Raw genomic sequence first — 21,154 nt, forward strand, 5'->3', positions numbered from 1 at the left:
TTCTGCACTGCTCCTATTATGCTTCTCAATTCAGTGTGATCCCTGTATGTGATTCAGTGTGATTCCACTTCAATTCCAGTTACGCACATTTTTTTTTTTTTTTGTATTTTTAGAGCTTATAGAGCTTATTGTGTGTAATCACCGGGTGTCATGACATTTCACTGCATATATGTATGACCGTATGTATATGTATGTGACAAATAATCTCTCTTGAACTTGAACTTGAACTTGAAGCAATTTGATTTTTGTTTAAAAAAAAAGACTCGTTCTTATATAATGGCTGTGCCAGTAAAGTTCCCTGCACGTCACATTGTTTTCAGGAAACAAATCTCCTTAGTAGTGGAAAAATAAATCTCTTAGAGAGCTGAAATTGAATTTCTATTAGGTGCTACTGAGGCTCGGGATATTTCTGAAGTATCGACTGGACCTTGTTTTTTGGAAGGTTTTCAGAAGATCACATTGTAAATGATGAGATGGAGATGGAAAGAAACAGAGGATGTTGTTAAAAATGATGCAAACACTGTTTACATGCACTGATTAATACAGATCATTCTTGGTACCCACACACACACACACTCACCAGAAGGCCGGCCCTTGGGGGAACAATGTAAGATGAGACAAGATACATTTTTAAGATAAGATAAGGCTTTATTAATCCCTGGAGGGAAATTCCAGCGCAAGTGGTTTAATTGACCTCAGTTGGAGAAGATATATAATGAAATGAATTGTGTGTAGTGGGCTAGCTATTTTTGTGATAATTGTAACAAATCTTTGAGGCATCTGAAAGGGAACCCAAAAACACGAAAAGAATGAAAACATTTTAAAACACATTCTTCATAATACACCTTCCTTGTATTCTGTAATTGCTTATGGTTATTGTTACTAGTACTTACTTTGGTGCGTGTCTGTTGCCCTCAGAAGCGTATATATTTATGACATTAAATATGCTGCTTTGTTTAATCCAATTGTCTTCTGGTAATATTTAAACTTAACAGTTCTCCCAGAACTTCTAATCTGTGAGGTAAGTTAAGGTAGGCTTCATATAGGAGGATTTAAATGTATATTTAATAAAACACAGACAATTAATTCTATTATATTATTATAGAACCCAGAATTGCGATTGTGGCGCCGCCGCTTGCAGCCGACTGCGCGACCACCTTGTGTCGATTATGCACATTTTGCACATGCACATGACATTTCACTGCATAGATGTATGACCGTATGTATATGTATGTGACCAAAAATCTCTTAAACTTGAACTTGAATGCACACCCCACACATACCAGATATTTTGAGTTTTGGTTAACAAAATAGCTCTATTGTGAATTCAACATTATTCTAGTCTTTTAAATGGTTACAGCGACAGCTATAAGTGTATTTCTTGACATAATGTTTTTCAGTTGTGTGTGTGTGCGTGCGTGTGTGTGTGTGTGCGCGCAATTTTGTCAATGACTGCAGATCTTTCATTACCCTCCCACAGTGGGTTGTGGAGCAGAATTTAAATTAAGGACAATCACAAAAACAGATTGTGAAATGATGAAAATGTTGAATGCCTGTCCTTCTGCTGCCCTCTTTAGTTACAGTGCGGTACTGCATAATAACTCTTAAATACAAATTGCGTTGCATGGCGGTTTGCACCCTCAGACTAACTCTGTGGATTTCCTCATTGGAATTAAAAGTTAAGAAATCCTGTTGTTTTTAGAGGTAATTAAAATAAAATTATGTTACTGAAAAATGCTCGTATATCTGGGTTTCCACTAAAGTGAGCCTTGTGGAGTTTCCGCAGAGAAGAGAATCACTGGTTCCCAAAGATCCACGGAACAATAACTATCAAGCTGTAGACTTTTATTATGCTATTTATTAGCATAGAATCTCCTTTTTACATTCATTTCATTCTTTTTAGATATTTCTTTATATATATATGATAACATGATAGTGTGTGTACATGACGAACAATGCCGGGCGTTCATTTCCAACTGTCTTCAGTTTGTTCTGAAGGGACTCAGCGGCTCAGCTGTTTTTTTCCCTCATCTTGGTATTAAAAATATCCTCAAAAGCTAATGATCTGTGCAAATGGATCTCTTCTTTCACTGATCTAATTGGAAACATGCGAGCCAATTTTGAGCTCCATTTGTCACTGACCTCCTCGGCGTCTTGTGTGTCTGTGTCACACAAGACACACACAGAGCCGAACCCTCCCCTCCTCTCTCTTACTTAGACACTTTAATCAGTTTAGAGAGGAATAATTGCCCAGGTCGACGTCTAAATCTGGAAGTATTTCAATTATTCGGCGTTTCTGCCCGGAGGCAAAATATCGCTCACGGAGCCTAATCAGCTAGGTCTGATTAACCTCACGCCTATTAAAATCTATCTGTGCGTGCGCTTAAGTGTTTGTTAGTGCTCATCGTCTAATCCTCCTCTTTGTTTCCTCAAAGCTGTCGGCAGCTCTTTTCAGGTCATGGGGGCAAGAGAAAGGCCCCTGAATCCAGCAAGTCAGTTTAATTCACCGCGCACAGGGGTTGATTGCTGTGCTATGGACTTCGGTCCGGTCTCTAGTTCACATTTTGGACGACTTTGAAAGCGTTGCCTCACACGGCGCACAAATACGCCAACATTTGTGTCAATGTTTTTAGCCCGTCTGAAACCGTAACATGCATCAAATAGTGTGTGAGAAGTGCCAGCATTATGAGGGGAAGATGATTGTAAGAGAATAGTATGCACATGTGGTTTGTAGTACACAGTATGTAGTACGCCATGCATGGACGCAGGGTATGTCTTGGCATGTATGACGCAAATCCTGGACAAGTGTGTATAATTCCTCAATTTAATTTATTTCCGTCTCAGAAAAAAAATCCATCCAGTCAGACCTTCAATATTCTGGTATTTGTCCTTCACTAAAATCTTAGCCCCATCGTCTTTGACTCGCCGCCTTAAAGTCTGGAATCTGACTCAGCCCTGAACGCTAAGGACTCACTGAGGGATATTTATTCAGATCAAGAATATTTGATTGTCGGTGCCTATATAATTAACCAAACCATCATGTTATATTATCCAGCCCAATGCTAAAAGCTTGATTCTCTGAATATCTAGTCTCCTCTATGTTCTGTAGCAGTGCCTTCAAGAGAGATTTTGGGGATTCTTGGGACATTCTGTGGCGGCACTTTATTTGTCCAGTGTTATCAAGCACCCAAATATAGCAGCGGGACTTTAGAATGTGGAGCGAAGGCATCATCCCTCCGTTGACAATGAGCAGAAGAACGTCTTATTTCTTTTATTTTTTTCGTTGCTTTATGTTGAAGCAGCGAGCCTCCCTGTGATACACTGGGAGGGGAGGCGGCCTCATACCAGGCTGCCCTTTGGTTTCCCTCGGGGCTTGGTAGCTATGGCGATGAGACTCGTTTTTAGGTGAGGGAGTCATTAATCACCAGACAGACACACCGAGCCCTTTGAAAACTTTGTCAGTCTTCTGGGACGGCCAGGTACACACACACACTCACACACACACACACACACGGACAGAGAACATGCATGCACACATTGCACACACCCTTCAACTCTTTTTCTTGTTTTTGTTTTGTTTTTAAAAATAGCAATTCCATTTTGGCTCTGCAAAGGGGAACCTTACCAGCTGCAGGACAAATGTTTTTTTGCGTTCTTCAAGGTTAAGTAGACTCTGTATTAAAAACAATTGCGGCTGCATCATAATTATTTAAATCTTTTGGTAGATTGTGCTTTTTGATGCTCTTTAACTGAGTTGTAGTATCTATCTAGAACTGCAGGATGTGAGGATTGCCAGCTGTGGCATCAGTGCATCACGTAGCAGCTGTAACATCCCGGAGCTCCTACACGCCATACATACAAATACACACACACACACACACACACACACACACACACACACACACACACACACACACGCACACGTCCACACGCATCCACACACACACGCACACATCCACACGCATCCACACACACACACACACACACACACACACACACACACGGGTGTGATGGTGTGTACGTGTGTGTGTGCGTGTGTCAGACTCGTCACTCAAGGGAAAAGTGCCACATCTGAGCTGTTGGGTCAGATTGTTTGCCTCCATTTTCTCCTTCCAATTTCAGTCGCTCTCCTCCACCCACCCACCCTCCGCCTCTTTCTAGACCCATCACTCTTCCTCCTATTGTCCTCGGGTCCCTGTTATTTCCTCCTCCTATTCACGTCCCGTCTACCCCCCCTGCTCCCCACCCCACCTCTCTACCACTCTCTCCATTTCACCTCCACAATTCCTCATTCCTCTCACACAAACTCGTTAGTATTCACCCCCACCACCAACCAACCACCCCCTCACGCCCCCCACCCTCGCCCGCTTCTCATCCTCACCTACCATTGCCTCCATTTCTGTTTTTTTGCTGTTGTTCTCTCTCTCTCCCTCTCTCTCTCCCCACCTCAGTCTTCCTCATCTCCCTTCACTCCATCCCACCACTGACCCAATTACAGGCAGGGAGGGACGCAGCGGGAGGCGACGAACGGAGGTAAGGAGGCAAGGGGAAACAAGTGCGAGAGATTGCGAAGGGGAGAGGGAGAGCGAGAGGGAGAGCGACAGCGCTAGCAAGTAACAGAGAGTTTGAGAGTCGATATCCAGAGAAGCAGAGGAGAGGGAGCGCTCTTGGAAAACTGTTGTCGCCTCCGTGCCAGGATGAATCGAGCGACCTGCGAAAACTTCCCCCGGAGCCCAAACTGCCTGTGACAGCGCCACAGGGCGACAGTCTCCCTCGCGCTCGCTAACCGTTCCACCGAAAGAGGCAAAGAGAATAACAATCTGCCGTCTGGGAAAAGAGAGCGAGAGAGAGAGCGAGAGAGAGAGAGAGAGAGAGCCCGCCGAGCCCAGAGTCAGGATGTCCAAACACTGGCCTGTGGTGGGAGACTGAGAGAGGCGGAGGTGGTGGTGGTGGTGGTGGTGGTGGTGGTGGAGGTGGAGGTGGAGGGGGAGGCAGGGTCAGAGGAGAGGAGCGGGAGGGAGACAGGCCCGCTCACGCCGGACTCTTCTCTCTGAAAGTGGGGGAGGACGCCGTTGGCCAGACTGGGACCGGGGAGGGCCACCGATAAAAGGCACTCCCCCGCGTTGGTTTTTACGGGCACTTGGAGACGGAGGGATGCATCTGTTCTTCCGGGACGAGTGGGAGGTGGAGGGGCTGCAGACGGTGGGCATCCTGCTGGTGGTCTGCAGCTCCCTCAAACTGATGCACTTCCTGGGACTAATCGACATCACCAACGAAGGTGAGACATGTGGAGGTAGAGAGAGAGGGAGGGAGAGGGGGGAGGAAGGGAAGGGCATCTCATCCCCTGGATAAGAGGATGGCAAAGTGATGGATGTGTTAAGGGTACGTCATCCAATGTGAATGTACGAGCGTGTGTGTGGATTTGCATGTGTGTGCATGTATGGGTTTGCGTTTACTCCATTTCACGGTTCCACTCAAATGTAAGTGGGATGGATAGATAGATGTAGTGTCTGCGTTGGCTGCTTAGTAATGTGGGCGTGCTTACTGTATGCGTGTGTGGGTGGGTGGGTGTCTGTATTTGTTTGTGTGTGAGTTTGAAAGAGAGAGACAGATGGAGGGAGAAGAAAGAAATATATTTATAACTCATTGTGACTTCAGCAGCAGTGAAAGCACACTCCTTTCATTACACTGGCTATTTATAACTCAAAGTGTCACCATATCACATATAACTAACAGTGGACGTGGCAATTGTCTAGTGGAAGTTCACTACAAAGTCATAATTTTAAAAAGTGTCTCTTTTGGCCTGCTTCTGGAAAACAGATTTTGTCAAATTTACCTCAGTCTGCTCATCACAGGGGAGGACATTCACTGCTTTGAGCACCAGATAGCAAATCCTTCCAACAATGTGTCTGTCCATGAAGCTGCATGTCTGGTTGTCCTCAAAGCTGAAACGGTGGATACAAATTGCAATAGTGAGGAGTAAATCCGTACTTTATTGACATAATAACAAAAAAAAATCTGACCGCAACCTGAAAAACAATTGAACCTCCGATTAATCCAGTGTGAGAGGTAGCAGAGGACTGAACAATTGTTTTGTGTTTCCTTGCCAGAATCTCAACCACATTCATCAAAGTACGACTTCAGAAGGTGTCCAGCTGGTGCTTCTGTGTGTGTGTGTGTGTGTGTGTGTGTGTGTGTGTGTGTGTGTGTGTGTGTGTGTGTGTGTGTGTGTGTGTGTGTGTGTGTGTGTGTGTGTGTGTGTGTGTGTGTGTGTGTGTGTGTGTGTGTGCCACGCCTGCCTGCCTGCCTGCGCGCGTGCGTGTGTGCCTGAGACCTTTAGTAAGTCATTATTGGTTGGTTGTAAGAGCAGTTTCCACCCCTGCACCAAGGATACGTGTCTACTCTGTTGACTAACAATGACAGAGCAGAAAGTGTATTACTGCTCGGGAACCCAGTCCCCTGAGAGACCTTACAGAAATGACAGAACCTTAATTACACAGTCATTTCAACGCAATATACACTGGGGGAGGGGGGGTGTGGAAATACAATGTCTGCTGTACTGATAAACCTCATCAACCCATACCAATGACAAAACGCTTTTCTCAACAACACAGCATAAGCATTACGGTGTAGTTGATCACAGTATACTGTCAGAACTTTGTATGTGTGTGTGATTGTATTCGCTTCAACACAACCTGCATTTTACCTTTCACTGGATTTAACATACTGACGCACACACACACACACACGCACGCACGCACGCACGCACGCACGCACGCACGCACGCACACACACACACACACACACACACACACACACACACACACACACACACACACACACACACACACACACACACATCCACACACAACCTGGGTGTCCAGTGGCTGATGCTCTGCATTTTGTCTGGCTGCAGGAACACTACAGCCCTTTACACCAAAGAGAAGAATAGATACCTCCCAAAAACAAAAAACAGAAAGCATAGACACTGTACGTGGAGGACCATCCCCCGCTGGTGCCATGGCCTCCATCCCTCAGACTGCTGGGGTTCTGCTGAAAGGGATGAAGGGATTGTTCCCATGGAAACACAGGGGCAAGAGTTAGCAGGCGCTGTCAACACAAGTGTTTGCAGGTTCTCTGCCTCGCAGCCTTTTCCACTTACCGCCACTGAAAACTGATTATGTCGCACAATGAGCAGAACGTACACTTTTGTGTAGGAGCTCTGCTTGATACCGGCCGTGCTTTGATCAGATTGATGAGTCTTTTCTGATGGTGAAATGAATGATGAATGATTCTGGTCCGATCACCTCTGTATTCCTCAGCTGTTGTTCCGGGTGACGTGGTGTAGTAGTGCTCTGGGGGCCTCTGCTGTAACCACCGCTGGTGGTCTCTCATCCATTAGCCAGGTCAGCGAGCGGAGTGACTCCACTGCATGATTCAGTTGTAAAAGACTTTTGCACGTCTGTGTGCGTGCGTGCGTGCGTGTTTCTTTCTTTCTTTCTTTCTTTTTGTGTGCATGCAGCGTGCGATGAGTCTAACTTCTGTGCTGTGGTTGGTGATTGCAGGTAATCCTTCCAACAGCCAAAGCAAAAAAACCATTAAGCAGCGATTCCTCAAGCTGCTGCCGTGCTGCAAGCCCACAGCTGCCCCCTCAATCAGTCAAAGCAAGTGCTCTTTCACTCTTTTCACTCTATTTTTTTTTTACCTCTCCTCTTCGCCCCGTCCTCCTCCCCGACAACTCATCCAGTGCACACACACACTGTCCACATAGTAGTTTTTACACAGGTGCAATTGAAATACATGAGGCGTAATGACTATTGTATCTAATGGTGCAGACCTATTTTGCTTGTTTGATAATTGCGTATTGTTCCTTTGAGCAGTGAAAAGTGGGTTGATATGCACCTTTGTACGTGTGTGTGTGTGTGTGTGTGTGGGTGTGTGTGTGTGTGTGTGTGTGTGTGTGTGTGTGTGTGTGTGTGTGTGTGTGTGTGTGTGTGTGTGTGTGTGTGTGTGTGTGTGTGTGTGTGAGGTGGTTCAGAGGTTCCTGGCTTGAAGGTAAACAGGTGGCGGTGAATGGCAGTGGGTCAGGGTTAGGTATCGATGGTGTGTTTTTGTGAATCTATCTGACCAGTTCGTCCCACGTCTCTAATCCGATAGCAGTGATTTTTTTCATACTTAAAAAAAAGTTTTCTCTCCCTAATGAATCATTTGGTGTGATGTGATGTACGTACGTTAAGTATTTCTGGTTTCGCTTCGGTAGCCAGACGGTGTGTCGTGTGTATGTGTCTGTGTATGTATGTGTGTGGGTGTGTGTGTGTGTGACAGATTCCAACACCAGTGTCTCCCTCTCGCAGACAGCGTGGAAGATGACTTTGAGCTTTCCACCGTGTGCCATCGCCCCGAGAGCATGGACAAGCTGCAGGAGCAGACCAAGTTCACCAAGAAGGAGCTGCAGGTCCTCTATCGCGGCTTCAAAAACGTACGTCTGGCCACGGCGGTGGGCGGGCATATGTAGCCTATAACACTTGTGTTGTTTACAGTATGTAAATAGGTGTGATAGGAACCGTTCTTCAAGGTGGTTTTTCATATTCTGTCCTTATTTTGTGGTCTAGGAGTGTCCGTGCGGGGTGGTCAACGAGGAGACCTTCAAAACCATCTATTCCCAGTTCTTCCCGCAGGGAGGTGAGTGGCCGACTCCTACGACTGAGATTATGGTCTTAGATATGGGTCCAGAACCCTTTTCCAACCCCCATTTGTTCCGACTTTAAAATTAGGATTTTTAGAGGGAAACTACTTAAAAACTGTCTGGAACGATCATAAACACCAGTTCTGTAGACGTTAGGCTGCACTTATACACTCAATGCCTGGTTATTAAATGAGGAGTTAAGATAAGATCAGACTTGAATAATCCCCATAGGGATATTCAGGTTAACCACATGTAAACACTTTGTATTCAAAATTATTTGAAGCTTGGGCTAAATTTAGCTCCCGTGACTAATCTCGGTTGCTTAAGTATTGTCCAAAGATGTGCCTCCGTGTTTCAAGAGCACGCTGTGTGTCTCTGTCTTTCTAGATTCGAGTATGTACGCACATTACCTCTTTGAAGCTTTTGACACAAACAAGAATGGATCCATTAGTTTTGAGGTGAGCACTATTTTTATTCAGCCTTTGAGAAATAAAAGTCTATATATTTTTTATTTTTTTGCAGCTGCAGCCAAATTCATCAAATTAGAATGTCCTTCCTGTCCTGTCTCATGAGCAGCTCACAGAGCTGAGAACGATGGGACGTTTTATTTATTGTACATGGGTCCTCCTCTTCTCCCAGGACTTTGTCTTCGGTCTCTCCATCATCCTGAGAGGGACCATTAACGACCGTTTGAACTGGGCTTTCAACCTTTATGACCTAAATAAAGATGGCTGCATTACCAAAGAGGTAACGTGCTGGGAAAATACACAAAAATACTCAAGCTGTGAAGCTTTTCTCATTCTCCCGTCTCTCCTGCTTCCGCTGTTCAGGAGATGCTGGATATCGTGAAATCCATCTACGACATGATGGGGAAGTACACGTACCCCACGATGCAGGACGACACCCCGAGGGAACACATGGAGCGCTTCTTTCAGGTCAAACAACTGTCTGTTTTCCTAAAAAGGCCTGTTCCACTGCCAGCCACTGGGACGTCGCTGAAGTCCACCAAAGGGGGACGCGGGGTGTTTAGTGTTTCATTGAGTAAATGTCCCGTCTTTCCGTCTCCCCTCCTTTGTTTGTTCAGAAAATGGACCGGAATAAGGATGGAGTGGTCACCATCGACGAGTTCATTGAGTCATGTCAAAAGGTATGGGACAAAATTACAGATGTACAGAAGTTGGGAACACCAGCTTAAGATTCATCTAGACTAGGATACACAGCTGGTAAAGACTAGAAAGGAGTTAATTTCCTTATCAAGGGTTTTGTTTTGTTGCATGCGGCCAACAGCTATGGAACAACAAGCTTTTGAATCCCTTACCTTAAGGTTTTGCCGGTCATTTGGTCCTTCCCAAAGACGAGATTGAACCCAAGAGCAAATGCAATGAAATAAATCAGATTCTATGCCTCTCCTCCAAGAAGACCTGCACGAATGAGAATGGAAGAACTGTTTAAAAAAAAACAAATAAAAAAAAAACAACACAACAAGACAAACCTTGTCGGAAAAGGGAGACTTTGGAGAACTCACTTGTGCCAATATATGACCCCCAGCCCCAATATGTGGGGAAAAGGGATTGTTGTGTCCATCATAGAGCAACTGTCCCTCACGTCCCCACACAAAGAGCTTAGAAGACATGGGATCAATTTCAGTCCCAATTGCCCCATGTATCAATCAATATTGGTCACCATTAAAAAGAAAAACAAAAAGCATGTTTCAAGACAAAAGAGGCAAAATTTACAATAAACAATCCTGCTACAAATCTTAAACACGGCATTATTGAACATTCAGCAACATTTATTTTATTGTCTGTTCTAATATCATGTTGTATATGGTTTTATCAACAACAATCCCAGAACCATGAGGGAGTGGATTAGCCCTAATAAATATTCATGAACTGACCTTTGAGGGACGGGTACAAACCTTCTCGTTGGACAGTACGAAAAGGTATGATGTAAACTTTGTGAAGCAAGCTCAGCTCTGTGGGTGGGTGTAGCTGTGTATGGTGGCCGCGGTTTCCTCCTTTGACGATTTTATCTGATTGGCTGTACTGTACTTTTTATAAACGAGTGTGTGTGTCTGATGACATCATGACCATCAGGAAAAATATATCTGGGGGGAGATTTTTTTGTACAAAAAAACATAGAAGTACCAATTTCTTCATTTTTGCATGAGTTGTGCTTCAAAGGGAAGCAACAAATAAACAAAATGCATGATGGGTAAAGTTATCAGTGATAACATGAGTGAAAATTGAATATGGGCCTGACTTTAAAGGTGGGTAGCGTTTAAACAAATAGGAAATCAAGAGGAATTCAGCGCTATTATCTGGAAATCAACCAAGCAAAAAAGGAATTCTGTCCATGCATCCCACACACCCTTCTCCTGAAGAAGGCTGTGGATAAACACATCCGAGCTGTTGACAAGGTATTAAACTCCTGTCTAGTCTATACACACAAATGGTATATTGTAAGTGACCATTTGTCCTTGTGTCTCTTTTCCCTTCCCAGGATGAAAACATCATGCAGTCCATGCAGTTGTTCGACAACGTCATTTAAGGGTCAAGAGCAGAGCACACACTGGCACTGGGAAGGGATGAGGGTGTGTGTGTGTGTGTGTGTGTGTGTGTGTGTGTGTGTGTGTGTGTGTGGGTGTGGGTGTGGGTGTGGGTGTGTGTGTGTGTGTGTGTGGGTGTGGGTGTGGGTGTGTGTGGGTGTGTGTGCGCGCGCACATGCGTGTGCATCTGCAGGTATATCGGTACGTGTATATTGTTTTGTATCTCCATTAAGATCAGTGTGGCCAGTACAGTGTGACCAGAGAGGGAGAGAAGGAGGGGGAGAGAGAGAGAGAAAGGGAAATGGAGCTCCTCTCCCTCGCCTGGATCGCCCGCGGCCACAGCGGAGCTCCTCCTACTCTGCTTCTCGTCATCCAGAACCTTAACTTCCCCAAAGACGCGGAGAGAAGAGGAGGAGGCTGGCTCGTAGACACACCCCACCTTATTTTTAATTCATTCACGCATTTATTCAACATTCATTTTTACAGAACTTCCGCAGCCGGTAACGGCTCAGCCCAAACAAGATCGAAAAACCCAGATTTGAGACCCTGAGCTGATCCCACCTCTGCTCTTATGGATTTTGACCTTCCTGGGCTGCTTTACTTGCCCTGGCTGTGAAATGAAGTATGTCTAGCGCCACCCGGTGGCCAAAGGGAGGATACATTCCTTCCACTGGAATCAGGGACCAATTGCTGAAAGAAATGAGGGCCTGGCAAGTGCAAACGGCGGATGGAAGCACAGGGGTGTCGTTTTCGATGAAGAACTCAATCTCAATATCGCATGATGATGTCACTAATATCCAATTATGTATTTACAGAGATACTCCAAAGTCTGTCCGCTGTTCCCCACCATCCAAAGGTGCCTCACCCTGTGTGTGGTTACATTTTGTATGAGTGTGTGTGGTCGAGAGAGACACCACTCCCACTCCCTGTTCAACGACCTCCTACAATTTGAAGCTGTGGATATGTGTTGACTGTTGTACTGTTCTAGTATTTGCAGCGCGATAATATTAGGGCAGCACTAAGCTTTGTTTGATCACGACAGGCAACTCGTAACATGCGGGTCATGTCAGTCACACTGGTCAACTCACATTCAAAAGGGAAGTATTGGACTTGTGAAATTACATGTAATCGGAAAAAGGCGAAGTGAAGGCAGCAGCTTCTATTGCGTAGAAAGAAAAATTATTCCACAAATCATTAATCTCCCGTTGCTCTTAGAGTACCAGTCATTACGTGTGTGTGTGTGTGTGCAGGAGAACGGCAATTGTTGCTAAGAGATACGCGATTGGATGGCACATCATTTTTATCCCATGCCCCCTTCCCACATTCTTCCTCTCTCTGTTACACCAAAGACACAGACATCTTTACCACCGAAGCGGCATATTAAAACCTTCCTGATTTCGAGAGGAGGAGGAGAGAGAGGGAGACATGGTGGGGAAGTGTGACAAGGGGCAATCAGAGATGAAACAGTGTTCATACATTTTAACCAATCACCGTTAAACCCTACGTGGAATTTCAAACCGCACACCTCAAGATAGCCTTTTATTTTTGAAGTCCTAATGTTTGTACCGAATTATCCACTTTAAGTCAAATTATACGTGAGCTCTACGCCAGTAAGTGAAAGTGGATGCGCAGCAAGCTCCTCACTCTTTTGGAGCCATTTGAAGAGACACCTATGTGGCAAAAGCAATAATGTTCTCAGCAATTTCTCATCTTTCCAGCCACCACACGCATTTGGCTTTGACCATAAGCAGACGTGGAAGAACAATAACATTCTAATCAGGACTTAACATCTAACGTGCAATTTATTTTTTTCTGCACTCAAGTATATTTTCTATTACTTCACTTTGGGGGGATGGTTCTGATTGCTCCTTGTCCACAGTTACACTAGTGACCTCCATTCCTGACCTGAAGTTAAACATGTCTATACCCGCATGTACTGTGTCTAGAGCAATGATAACCTACTAATCTGTTGTACTGAGTGTGTCTAGATAGCTAGCCTCAACTGGTTGCATTGCATATTCCATGTGTATATTTTGTACAGAGACAATTAAAAAAACACAGTTGCTATGCAAACATTGACTGGCGTGTGATTGGACCGCAGGGCCGCCTTTATTGAACCGGGACGATGCAGTCACATAAGCACGTCTGAGTGTGACAAAGCAAAGGCCAAATGCAAGATTCCACAAAAAGCGTCATAAGAGTTTGACATTTTAAGCACACTTGCAAAGTGTTAAGAAATGATTTAACTGTACAAATAACACAAATTATTCGCTCTAGCCACTTCCCAAGAACCACTCTCAAAACGGATTTGCATAAAAGTAAATAGGCAGTGCATTGTTTGACAAGGCACAGGTTTAATGAGCCAGGAGCCAGTGAAACCTCTATAACCTTTGGACAATTTAAAAAAGGTATTGACACTTGAAGCAGATATCGACTGTTTTCAACTACTGTGTGTGCAGTGAAAAAAATCTCAAATTTCACTTAAATTAAAGAATGGAAATGAGCTCTTGTGTTGCAAGATCAAAAATGCAGGGCTGAAATAATTCATTAGTTCCAGCTCTATGTACAACAAAACAAGCTCAAGTTTCACACTGAAAATGAACAGTTACACGTTTCATGTTTTAAGTTGTGTAGACATTGGTGGAATGTCCTGCAAATCATTTAGTCTTAGCTAGCCATACGCAATTAGTTACAATGATATCAGCTGAACTATGTAATAAGAGTCAGTGGTCAACTCACTTCAATAATCTTTCCTCAATAAAAACATGAGACAATGTTGTACCGCCAGATAGAATCGCCTGCAGTGTAATAACAAATTGCGATGCAGCAGTGGACACACCACAAGCCCAATATCTTATTTCCAAGGTCGACGTTCTTCTTATTTTAGAATTACCGTCCTCTCGCTTTAAAAAAAAACCCAAATACAATTATTTATTGACTGTGATTGAGTTGTTGCCAGTAAGCAACGCAGAAAATCAGCAGCTTTTTGGCGGCTAGACGAAGGATTTGTCCATATCAAGGGCAGGCATTCATTTGACCCCTCTGCGAAGCTCTGCCAGGACCCAGATAGCCATCGAGAGGAGGGCGACTGAGCCAGATTGATGCGTTGCTGCGAGTGGTGTGGGCACGTACAGCAGCAAGGTGCTGATACCGAGGGCAACCTGAAGAGAAGAGAAGAAAAAAATTAAAAAGATGTTTAACAATTCAATTACAAGAATATGAATTAAAAAAAAAAAAAAAAAATTAAAAAGGTCTGGCTGAGAGCCTACCTGTCCATAAGCCATGGCTGTTAGGAGGCTAATGGCAACCCTTGCCCTCCTTGGCAGAACCAGCCTTCTTGAGAATAAATACAAGCCAGTGATTGCCGTCAAAGAGGAGATGGCCTGGGAAAAAAGAGCAGGGTGGACACTGAAGCAGCGGCATACTGGTGCCCTTACAGTTCATCAATTCACTGCTGTAACAGTTCGTTTAAACGTGTGTTCACGTACCAGAATCCTGTGGTCAAACTGCACAGTGGTCGGGTTTTCAAAGACGTTCTTGAGGGCTGGGGAAAAGGCCAACAGGTCATCGGGGATCCACCGCTCGCCCATCTTGGGGAAGGAGTTGTAGACCAGCCCGGCATCCAGGCCCGCAACAAACGCACCTGGAACACCATACACCAGATGCTCAGCTCTCTGCACAGTTTCATGACGTGATGGTTATCTGCATTTAAGATATGAATATGTGGATTAATACTTAAGGGTTGATTTAAGCGGTATGTGTAATAAGGAGACAGCCGCTGAATTCCGTACCAGACAGGGCAGTGAGGAAGACCAGCCCTCCGGTCCCCTTGGCAAACCTCCTCAGCTGAGTCAGACGCTTGGTCTCCACCAGCTGAAAAATACACAGCAAAAAAAAACCCCCCAAAAAGAACCCCATCAAACTCTGGGGAAAGGTGAGGCTCCAGACATTTGTAAACACATAGTTTTATTTTCCAGCTTCGATTGACTGAGCTAAACAATCACTAGACCAGGGCCTTTAACCACACAACACTTCCATTTCACCAATACATCTGATTGTTTTGTAAGCTGGTTATCATTTGATTGGTCCAAATGATCTGTTAAGTCCAGGTTGAATAAAGAGTGAAAGATTAAAGTAAATGATCTTCCCTCTTAAATTAGCTAAGACACTACTGACTTATTAGTGTTTTTCCAATCACAGTCACCATGCTGAAAAGAAAGGTTTTTAGCAAATGCCAGGTAAAAATGATAAAACTACTGATTCATATTGTGTTGCAACTCAATGATGTCTTAATTCTAAGGGGCATATGTTTTATTTGTTTAAGACCTGTGTTCAAGATTGTATTCCTTTTGGCTCCTCTTTGTCAAAATATTTCACATTCCTGCCCACAAATGGTACAACTCTTTTAGTCGTTATGTGTTTTTCTGTCTCATAAAAGGACCATTTGTGTAAACACTCCATGTATGTTTTTCCCAGCACCGATAGTGTTTATTGTATTTCCTCTGTTCAAACGAATCACATGGCTAGTCACAGGACACGCCAACCTTTTCTCTGCATAATAGCGGACTTCCTCAAATGTAGAACTAGAATGGACAGCATTCACTGTGTCTAAAGTGCTTCTGTGTCTTTTTCTTTATTCTGCAGAAGAAACATCTTTCATACTCTCGGTTTTGGTCCTGATAGCGAGCCAGGTTTACGTCACGGACCACCACGTCGCGGTGAGAACTCTCTAACATGAATTATGTGTATATGTGTCTCAGCAATTCTAGGAGGTGGGTGAGAAAGAAACAGTAAGTAGGAAGAAAGACAGTGCAGGTAAGAGAAGTTAGCACATGGGTTTATTTTGTGCATTTTGGGTGTCATGATAGTAAAATCCAAGACTCCATTGAAATAAGAAAATAATTAGCTGAGGAACTATTATTCTTACCCTGTTTTTTGTTTATTTCAATTATTTGCTATTCAACTTTGTAAATGCATTCTGATTTGCTGGGGAGAACTTTTCAGTTGCTCGGCTGAGTCGCTCCCACTCGTCAGCTTTGCGCACCACAAGTTAGTGGGAGGGACAGTCATTTAAACATATGGGGGATTTATTTATTTAGTGCTGCATCCAAATTTTGTCAATCGAATCGGATTCCTCAACACAGGAGCCTCCCAAGGCTGTGTCCTGGGTCCTCTGCTGTACTCTCAGTACACACATGATTCTGAGACCTCATTGCTGCTGTTTTCTGTTTTGTATTCCTTGACATTTCTCAGTTCTCAAACATTGCACAATGTACAGTGCGCACACACACACACACACACACACACACACACACACACACACACACACACACACGCTAGAGTTTGCCAAAAAACACTTCACTACATGCTGTACAGTGTCATGTATGTGACAAATAATTATTTTGAATCATGAATACTTCAAATGTAAATTTCTGACTAATAAGTCCTTATTTTTTGCTAAAGTGAGTTAATATGTTATCAGATTTTTCGAACATCCCTGCTTTTCGGTGGCACGGTGGCGCAGTGCATTGCACTTCTGCCTCACAGCAAGAAGGTCCTGGGTTCGATTCCCGCCTGGGGCGCTGTTGGCACCGTGCTCCGGCGGGTTATCTCCCAAACAGGAGCCTTTCTGTGTGGAGTTTGCATGTTCTCCCCGTGCTCACATGGGGTTTCCTCCACCTCACGTCAGTAAGGACCCCCACCAAAAACATGCACCCATCATTGTCTGACCAGCGATGGACACTTATCACCTGGTCCCCGGGCACGTCCACGTATGCTGCCCACTGCTCCTGGCTGTGCCAACGGAGGAAGGACAAGCCAGGATGGGTCAAAAGCAGAGGATCCATTTCACCGGCCACCATCAAAAGCATGTGTGTGTGCAAGCATGTGTTGCGTGACAAATAAATACAAATAAAGACTGTTTCTTTCTTTTCCTTCATACCTTGTTGGCCGGTAGCATAAGGGTGAGCCCAGTCCAGAGACTGGCACAGTAGAGCAGCAGAGCTGAGCCCAGGTGGGCGGAGAGGCGGTACTGGCTGACCCGCGGGATGTCATGGGACTCAGGCTTCTCCTCCAGACCACTCCTCACCATGTACCACCCTAGAAGGCCCTGAGACGGAGGGTCAGTGATAGAACGTGTCATGGTCACAAGATACGTTCAGATATTTTATAACTCAGCATGATCATTTACTTTTTCTGAGGCTAGGTTGCCAGTTGCTCAAAGTGCAATAGGAGAGGTTACTCCAATGGTTGCTGGGTAAAATCTTTTTAAAAGCATCCTCGGAATCTGGCTCTTTTGCCAAGCATTTCCTTTGAATTGCTCTGTCATAAGGTTTAATTGATTCACCACTGATTCACTAAGGTAATATTTTTTTCATGATCCATGTATTGCTGAGTCTTGATGTCCGTACAAGTAGTGTTTCCATCTGCACTAGATGTTTATACTGCACGCAGAACTTCTTTATAAGGATAAAAGAGTACATCAATCAATAAACCAGTGGAAATATACAATTTTCATATTGACATGTGCTAATAGTTTACTTGTGAATATGTTCTAAATGTATTTAGTTAGACTTTATGAATGACTCACTAAATGCCAATGTGTCAATTAGGGCTGCCACCAAATAGTCGACTAAACATTAGTCGACAAGAACAATTTTAGTCGACCGAGTTGTTTATTCGTCATAGAAAAAAATTTACATTTGGGAACTGCACCTTGTCAAAAATTAACCTTAAAATATATATGGCTGGACCCTTGTAGGAAACGCAAGAGGGCTTTTCAATTTGAACCAAATTTTAACAAAAATATATGTTAAGTCTCCTTGCAAGAACAATTTTAGTCGACCAAGTTGTTTATTCGTCATAGAAAAAAAAAATCCATTTGGGAACTGCACCTTGTCAAAAATTAACCTTAAAATATATATGGCTGGACCCTTGTAGGAAACGCAAGAGGGCTTTTAAATTTGAACCAAATTTTAACAAAAATATATGTTAAGTCTCCTTGCAAGAACAATTTTAGTCGACCAAGTTGTTTATTCGTCATAGAAAAAAAAAATCCATTTGGGAACTGCACCTTGTCAAAAATTAACATTAAAATATATATGGCTGGACCCTTGTAGGAAACGCAAGAGGGCTTTTCAATTTGAACCAAATTTTAACAAAAATATATGTTAAGTCGCCTTGCAAGAACAATTTTAGTCGACCAAGTTGTTTATTCGTCATAGAAAAAAAAAATCAATTTGGGAACTGCACCTTGTCAAAAATTTACCTTAATATATATATGGCTGGACCCTTGTAGGAAACGCAAGAGGGCTTTTCAATTTGAACCAAATTTTAACAAAAATATATGTTAAGTCTCCTTGCTGATTGTTCTGACACATTCAGAAGAATAATTACTGCTTTTGATGAGCGGCTTTTGCCGGTGATTAATAGGTGGCTAGCTTCATGCATTAGTGCCCGGCAGGGCTTGTGAATTTAATTCATATTTTAAGTAATTGTAAGGAATTTTGTTGGTGTTACTGATAAATTCACAAAATGTTCAGTCCCCTCGCTGGTTGTTCCGACACATTCAGAATAGGGATGTTTCTTACGACTAATTTCCCTGACATTTAGATGGAAGTTCTGAGTAGTCTAAAAGTCTGAAGAAATATTGAGTATACTATAACAAATATTGTGTCGACTATAAGAGCCATTTGAAATCGTATTTTAAATGCCTCTACGGACCGGGTGGAGGCGGGCCGGTAGTGCGCCCCAGCCCCGAGGGGCAGGGGACAGGGAAGGTGCAGCAAGTAAGGGTGTCCGTGCCCCTAGGAAGAGGGGAGGTCAGGCGGAGGGGCCATCGGCGGATCCCCAGCCCTGGAAAATGTGCCAGACGAGGGGCCGCCAACACCAGGCAAACGATCTTCCGTACGCCACATTCCAGAGCAAATTATGTCAATGTTATTAGAATGTGCACATTAATAAAACAATGATATCGCCCATTAAGTTTAATTGATGTAATGTTTAACCGGTGTAATTAACAGGCGGCTTGCTTTGTGCACGCAGCCCTTGTAAATGAAATTAATATTTTAAAGGCTGGTTGTTAGCTTTTTCCTTTATCTGTAATGTAGCCCGGTGTTAACAATGTTAGTTATAACATTCTTTTTCAACCCTGGAACACAAGCCATTTTTTGATGCCCCAAAACATATATTTCAATAATTAAATTAATATCATAAATGTGCAACGATTAGTCGACTAATGGCTTAATTGACGACTAATAGTGGACTAGGACAATCTTTGGTCAGGGACAGCCCTAGTGTCAACATTGTCACCCCGTTGAAGTTTTTCTATTACCTGGAAGAAGACGAATCCACACAAGCTCAGCACTCGTCCCTTCATTGAGCGGGTGAAGTATCCCTTCTTCCAGAAGTAGATGGTGGGCAGGATGTACGCCAAGCCAACCAGTCTGCCCCACATGCGATGACCCCACTCCATGTAGAAGATGAATTTGAACTCCGATAGGGTCATATTATGGTTCATGCTACAAATATACACAGCGACCCAAAGCACAATATTTATAAGTGAGGAGACTGTGAGCTGTAAAACAAAGACATTGTTTAAATTTGAAAGGAAACTGTACAGATTGATTTGATATCCTACATTTTGAACTCAGGAAACTGTTGGTACTTCGAGAACTCAGCCTCCCACTCGGCTTGTGTCTGAGGAGGCTTCATTTCTCGCACAAGATGCCAGTCCACCATGGACAGCCCGGATTCTGTTAATCTGCAAGTCATTGAATTAACAAAAATAAACATAACCTGCATATTTAGGGCTCACAGCGCTCCACAGAAAGGGTGCACCCGCATAGGTCCGTGTTAAATGTTTTATATTACACATTAACCTGTGATTTTATGACGTGATCTGTTTTAAGATTTATTCTATGCTGTCTTTGCTTTTAAATAATATAATACATTTTTTTAATATAATATAGGGACTTTGAATTGCCCTTGTGTATGAACTGTGCTATACAAATATAATAAACAATTTAAATAAATCAAAAATGCCCTAGTGTGTGTACACACACACACACACACACACACACACACACACACACACACACTTCACCTTGTGACCCCACCCAGGACTACAGCCCCGACCACCAGCCCACTGCAGCCCAGTAACCAGCGGCCCACAATGCGGTTCGTGGCCGCACCGGGGACAGCGCCTGCTGCATGGGCGGTGGAAGCGCCGGTCTCCGCTGCGATCGTGCTCTGACCTCTCGGCACCAGCCATTGCCGCCACCGTGGACTCCGCTGGAGCGATAAAAAAATAAATAAAATAAAAAAGGGCCGAGAGGTGATTTGTTGGTTGAACCAGGAAGTTGATGTGGAACTGGAGGACGGGACCACACGACACCAAACACGGTACCGTCCGCTCACCAAACCACACGTAACAACGCGATTGTGGCGCCTCCCCTTGCGGCTGCCTCGATTACGCACATTTTGGTATTTTTTAAGTATTTTTGGAGCTTATAGAGCTTATTGTGCGTCATCACCGGGTGTCATGACATTTCACTGCATATATGTATGACCGTATGTATATGTATGTGACACATAATCTCTTGAACTTGAACATATATGCCCAACATTAAACTCTATCTGGCCTCATTCACATGAGCTCTTTTAGCTAGAACAGCCGTGTTCACACTCACGCCGCCGTGGTGGTGGAAGCCTTTCCCGGCGTTTCTACAAGCGCCGAACACCGCCGTCCGTAGCGAAGGGAGCAGCATCTTCTCCTCGGTGCAGCTAGGTTCGTTGTCGCCGCTTTCCTCGGCGAGAACCTTACACAAGTTTGTTTCCAGGCGCCGCCATGACAGCGCCAACCTCTGACCCGTGACGCCACCGCAGACTGGCCAATCACAATGTCATCACTCGTCACTCCG

At 44.0% G+C, this 21,154-nt stretch overlaps 2 protein-coding genes across 8 annotated transcripts in view; one reads left to right on the top strand and one right to left on the bottom strand.

The window, feature by feature from the left end:
• Positions 1–11,261, top strand: part of LOC307241976 (A-type potassium channel modulatory protein KCNIP2) — a gene marked incomplete at its 5' end in the record, with an annotated part of 193,848 nt that extends 182,587 nt beyond the window's left edge. For 2 of the 6 annotated variants that reach the window (XM_080016274.1, XM_080016273.1), the window contains 8 exons: positions 7,566–7,668; positions 8,359–8,479; positions 8,613–8,682; positions 9,074–9,144; positions 9,326–9,433; positions 9,517–9,621; positions 9,771–9,833; positions 11,189–11,261. In XM_080016274.1, coding sequence (XP_079872400.1) covers positions 7,566–7,668; positions 8,359–8,479; positions 8,613–8,682; positions 9,074–9,144; positions 9,326–9,433; positions 9,517–9,621; positions 9,771–9,833; positions 11,189–11,236 — 689 coding nt within the window. In that variant the 3' untranslated portion in view covers positions 11,237–11,261. Of the gene's footprint in view, positions 1–5,154; positions 5,279–7,565; positions 7,669–8,354; positions 8,480–8,612; positions 8,683–9,073; positions 9,145–9,325; positions 9,434–9,516; positions 9,622–9,770; positions 9,834–11,188 lie in introns of those variants that run through there. The other 4 variants (XM_080016277.1, XM_080016276.1, XM_080016272.1 and 1 more) reach the window with 3 other exon arrangements.
• A 2,053-nt stretch (positions 11,262–13,314) lies between these two features.
• cox15 (cytochrome c oxidase assembly homolog 15 (yeast)) lies at positions 13,315–21,101 on the bottom strand. Of its 2 annotated transcripts, none has more exons than XM_080016583.1 (9): positions 20,924–21,101; positions 20,338–20,525; positions 19,873–19,995; positions 19,567–19,753; positions 17,176–17,343; positions 15,026–15,107; positions 14,723–14,877; positions 14,504–14,617; positions 13,315–14,395 (listed from the first exon to the last, which is right to left on the bottom strand). In XM_080016583.1, exons 1-9 carry the CDS (start codon positions 20,999–21,001, stop codon positions 14,264–14,266), a joined length of 1,227 nt encoding a protein of 408 aa, XP_079872709.1. In that variant the 5' UTR covers positions 21,002–21,101; the 3' UTR covers positions 13,315–14,263. The 2 variants fall into 2 exon arrangements, 1 of the variants encoding a protein (XP_079872709.1); XR_013844584.1 differs by having other exon boundaries at positions 14,257–14,395; positions 14,723–14,936.
• Between the last annotated feature and the right edge of the window lie 53 nt (positions 21,102–21,154).

The sequence above is a fragment of the Zeus faber genome, assembly GCF_960531495.2.
Source record: "Zeus faber genome assembly, chromosome: 16".
Taxonomy (NCBI): Eukaryota; Metazoa; Chordata; class Actinopteri; order Zeiformes; family Zeidae; genus Zeus; species Zeus faber.

Bases quoted from the DNA above. Each gene is read 5' to 3' on its own strand.
- cox15 (XM_080016583.1), bottom strand. From the start codon at position 21,001: ATGCTGCTCCCTTCGCTACGGACGGCGGTGTTCGGCGCTTGTAGAAAC. The intron at 19,754-19,872 runs GTAGGATATCAA...GTATATTTGTAG, and splicing joins CAGTTTCCTGAGTTCAAAAT to CATGAACCATAATATGACCC. The intron at 15,108-17,175 runs GTATGAAGGAAA...TGTATTTTTCAG, and splicing joins TTATGCTACCGGCCAACAAG to CTGGTGGAGACCAAGCGTCT.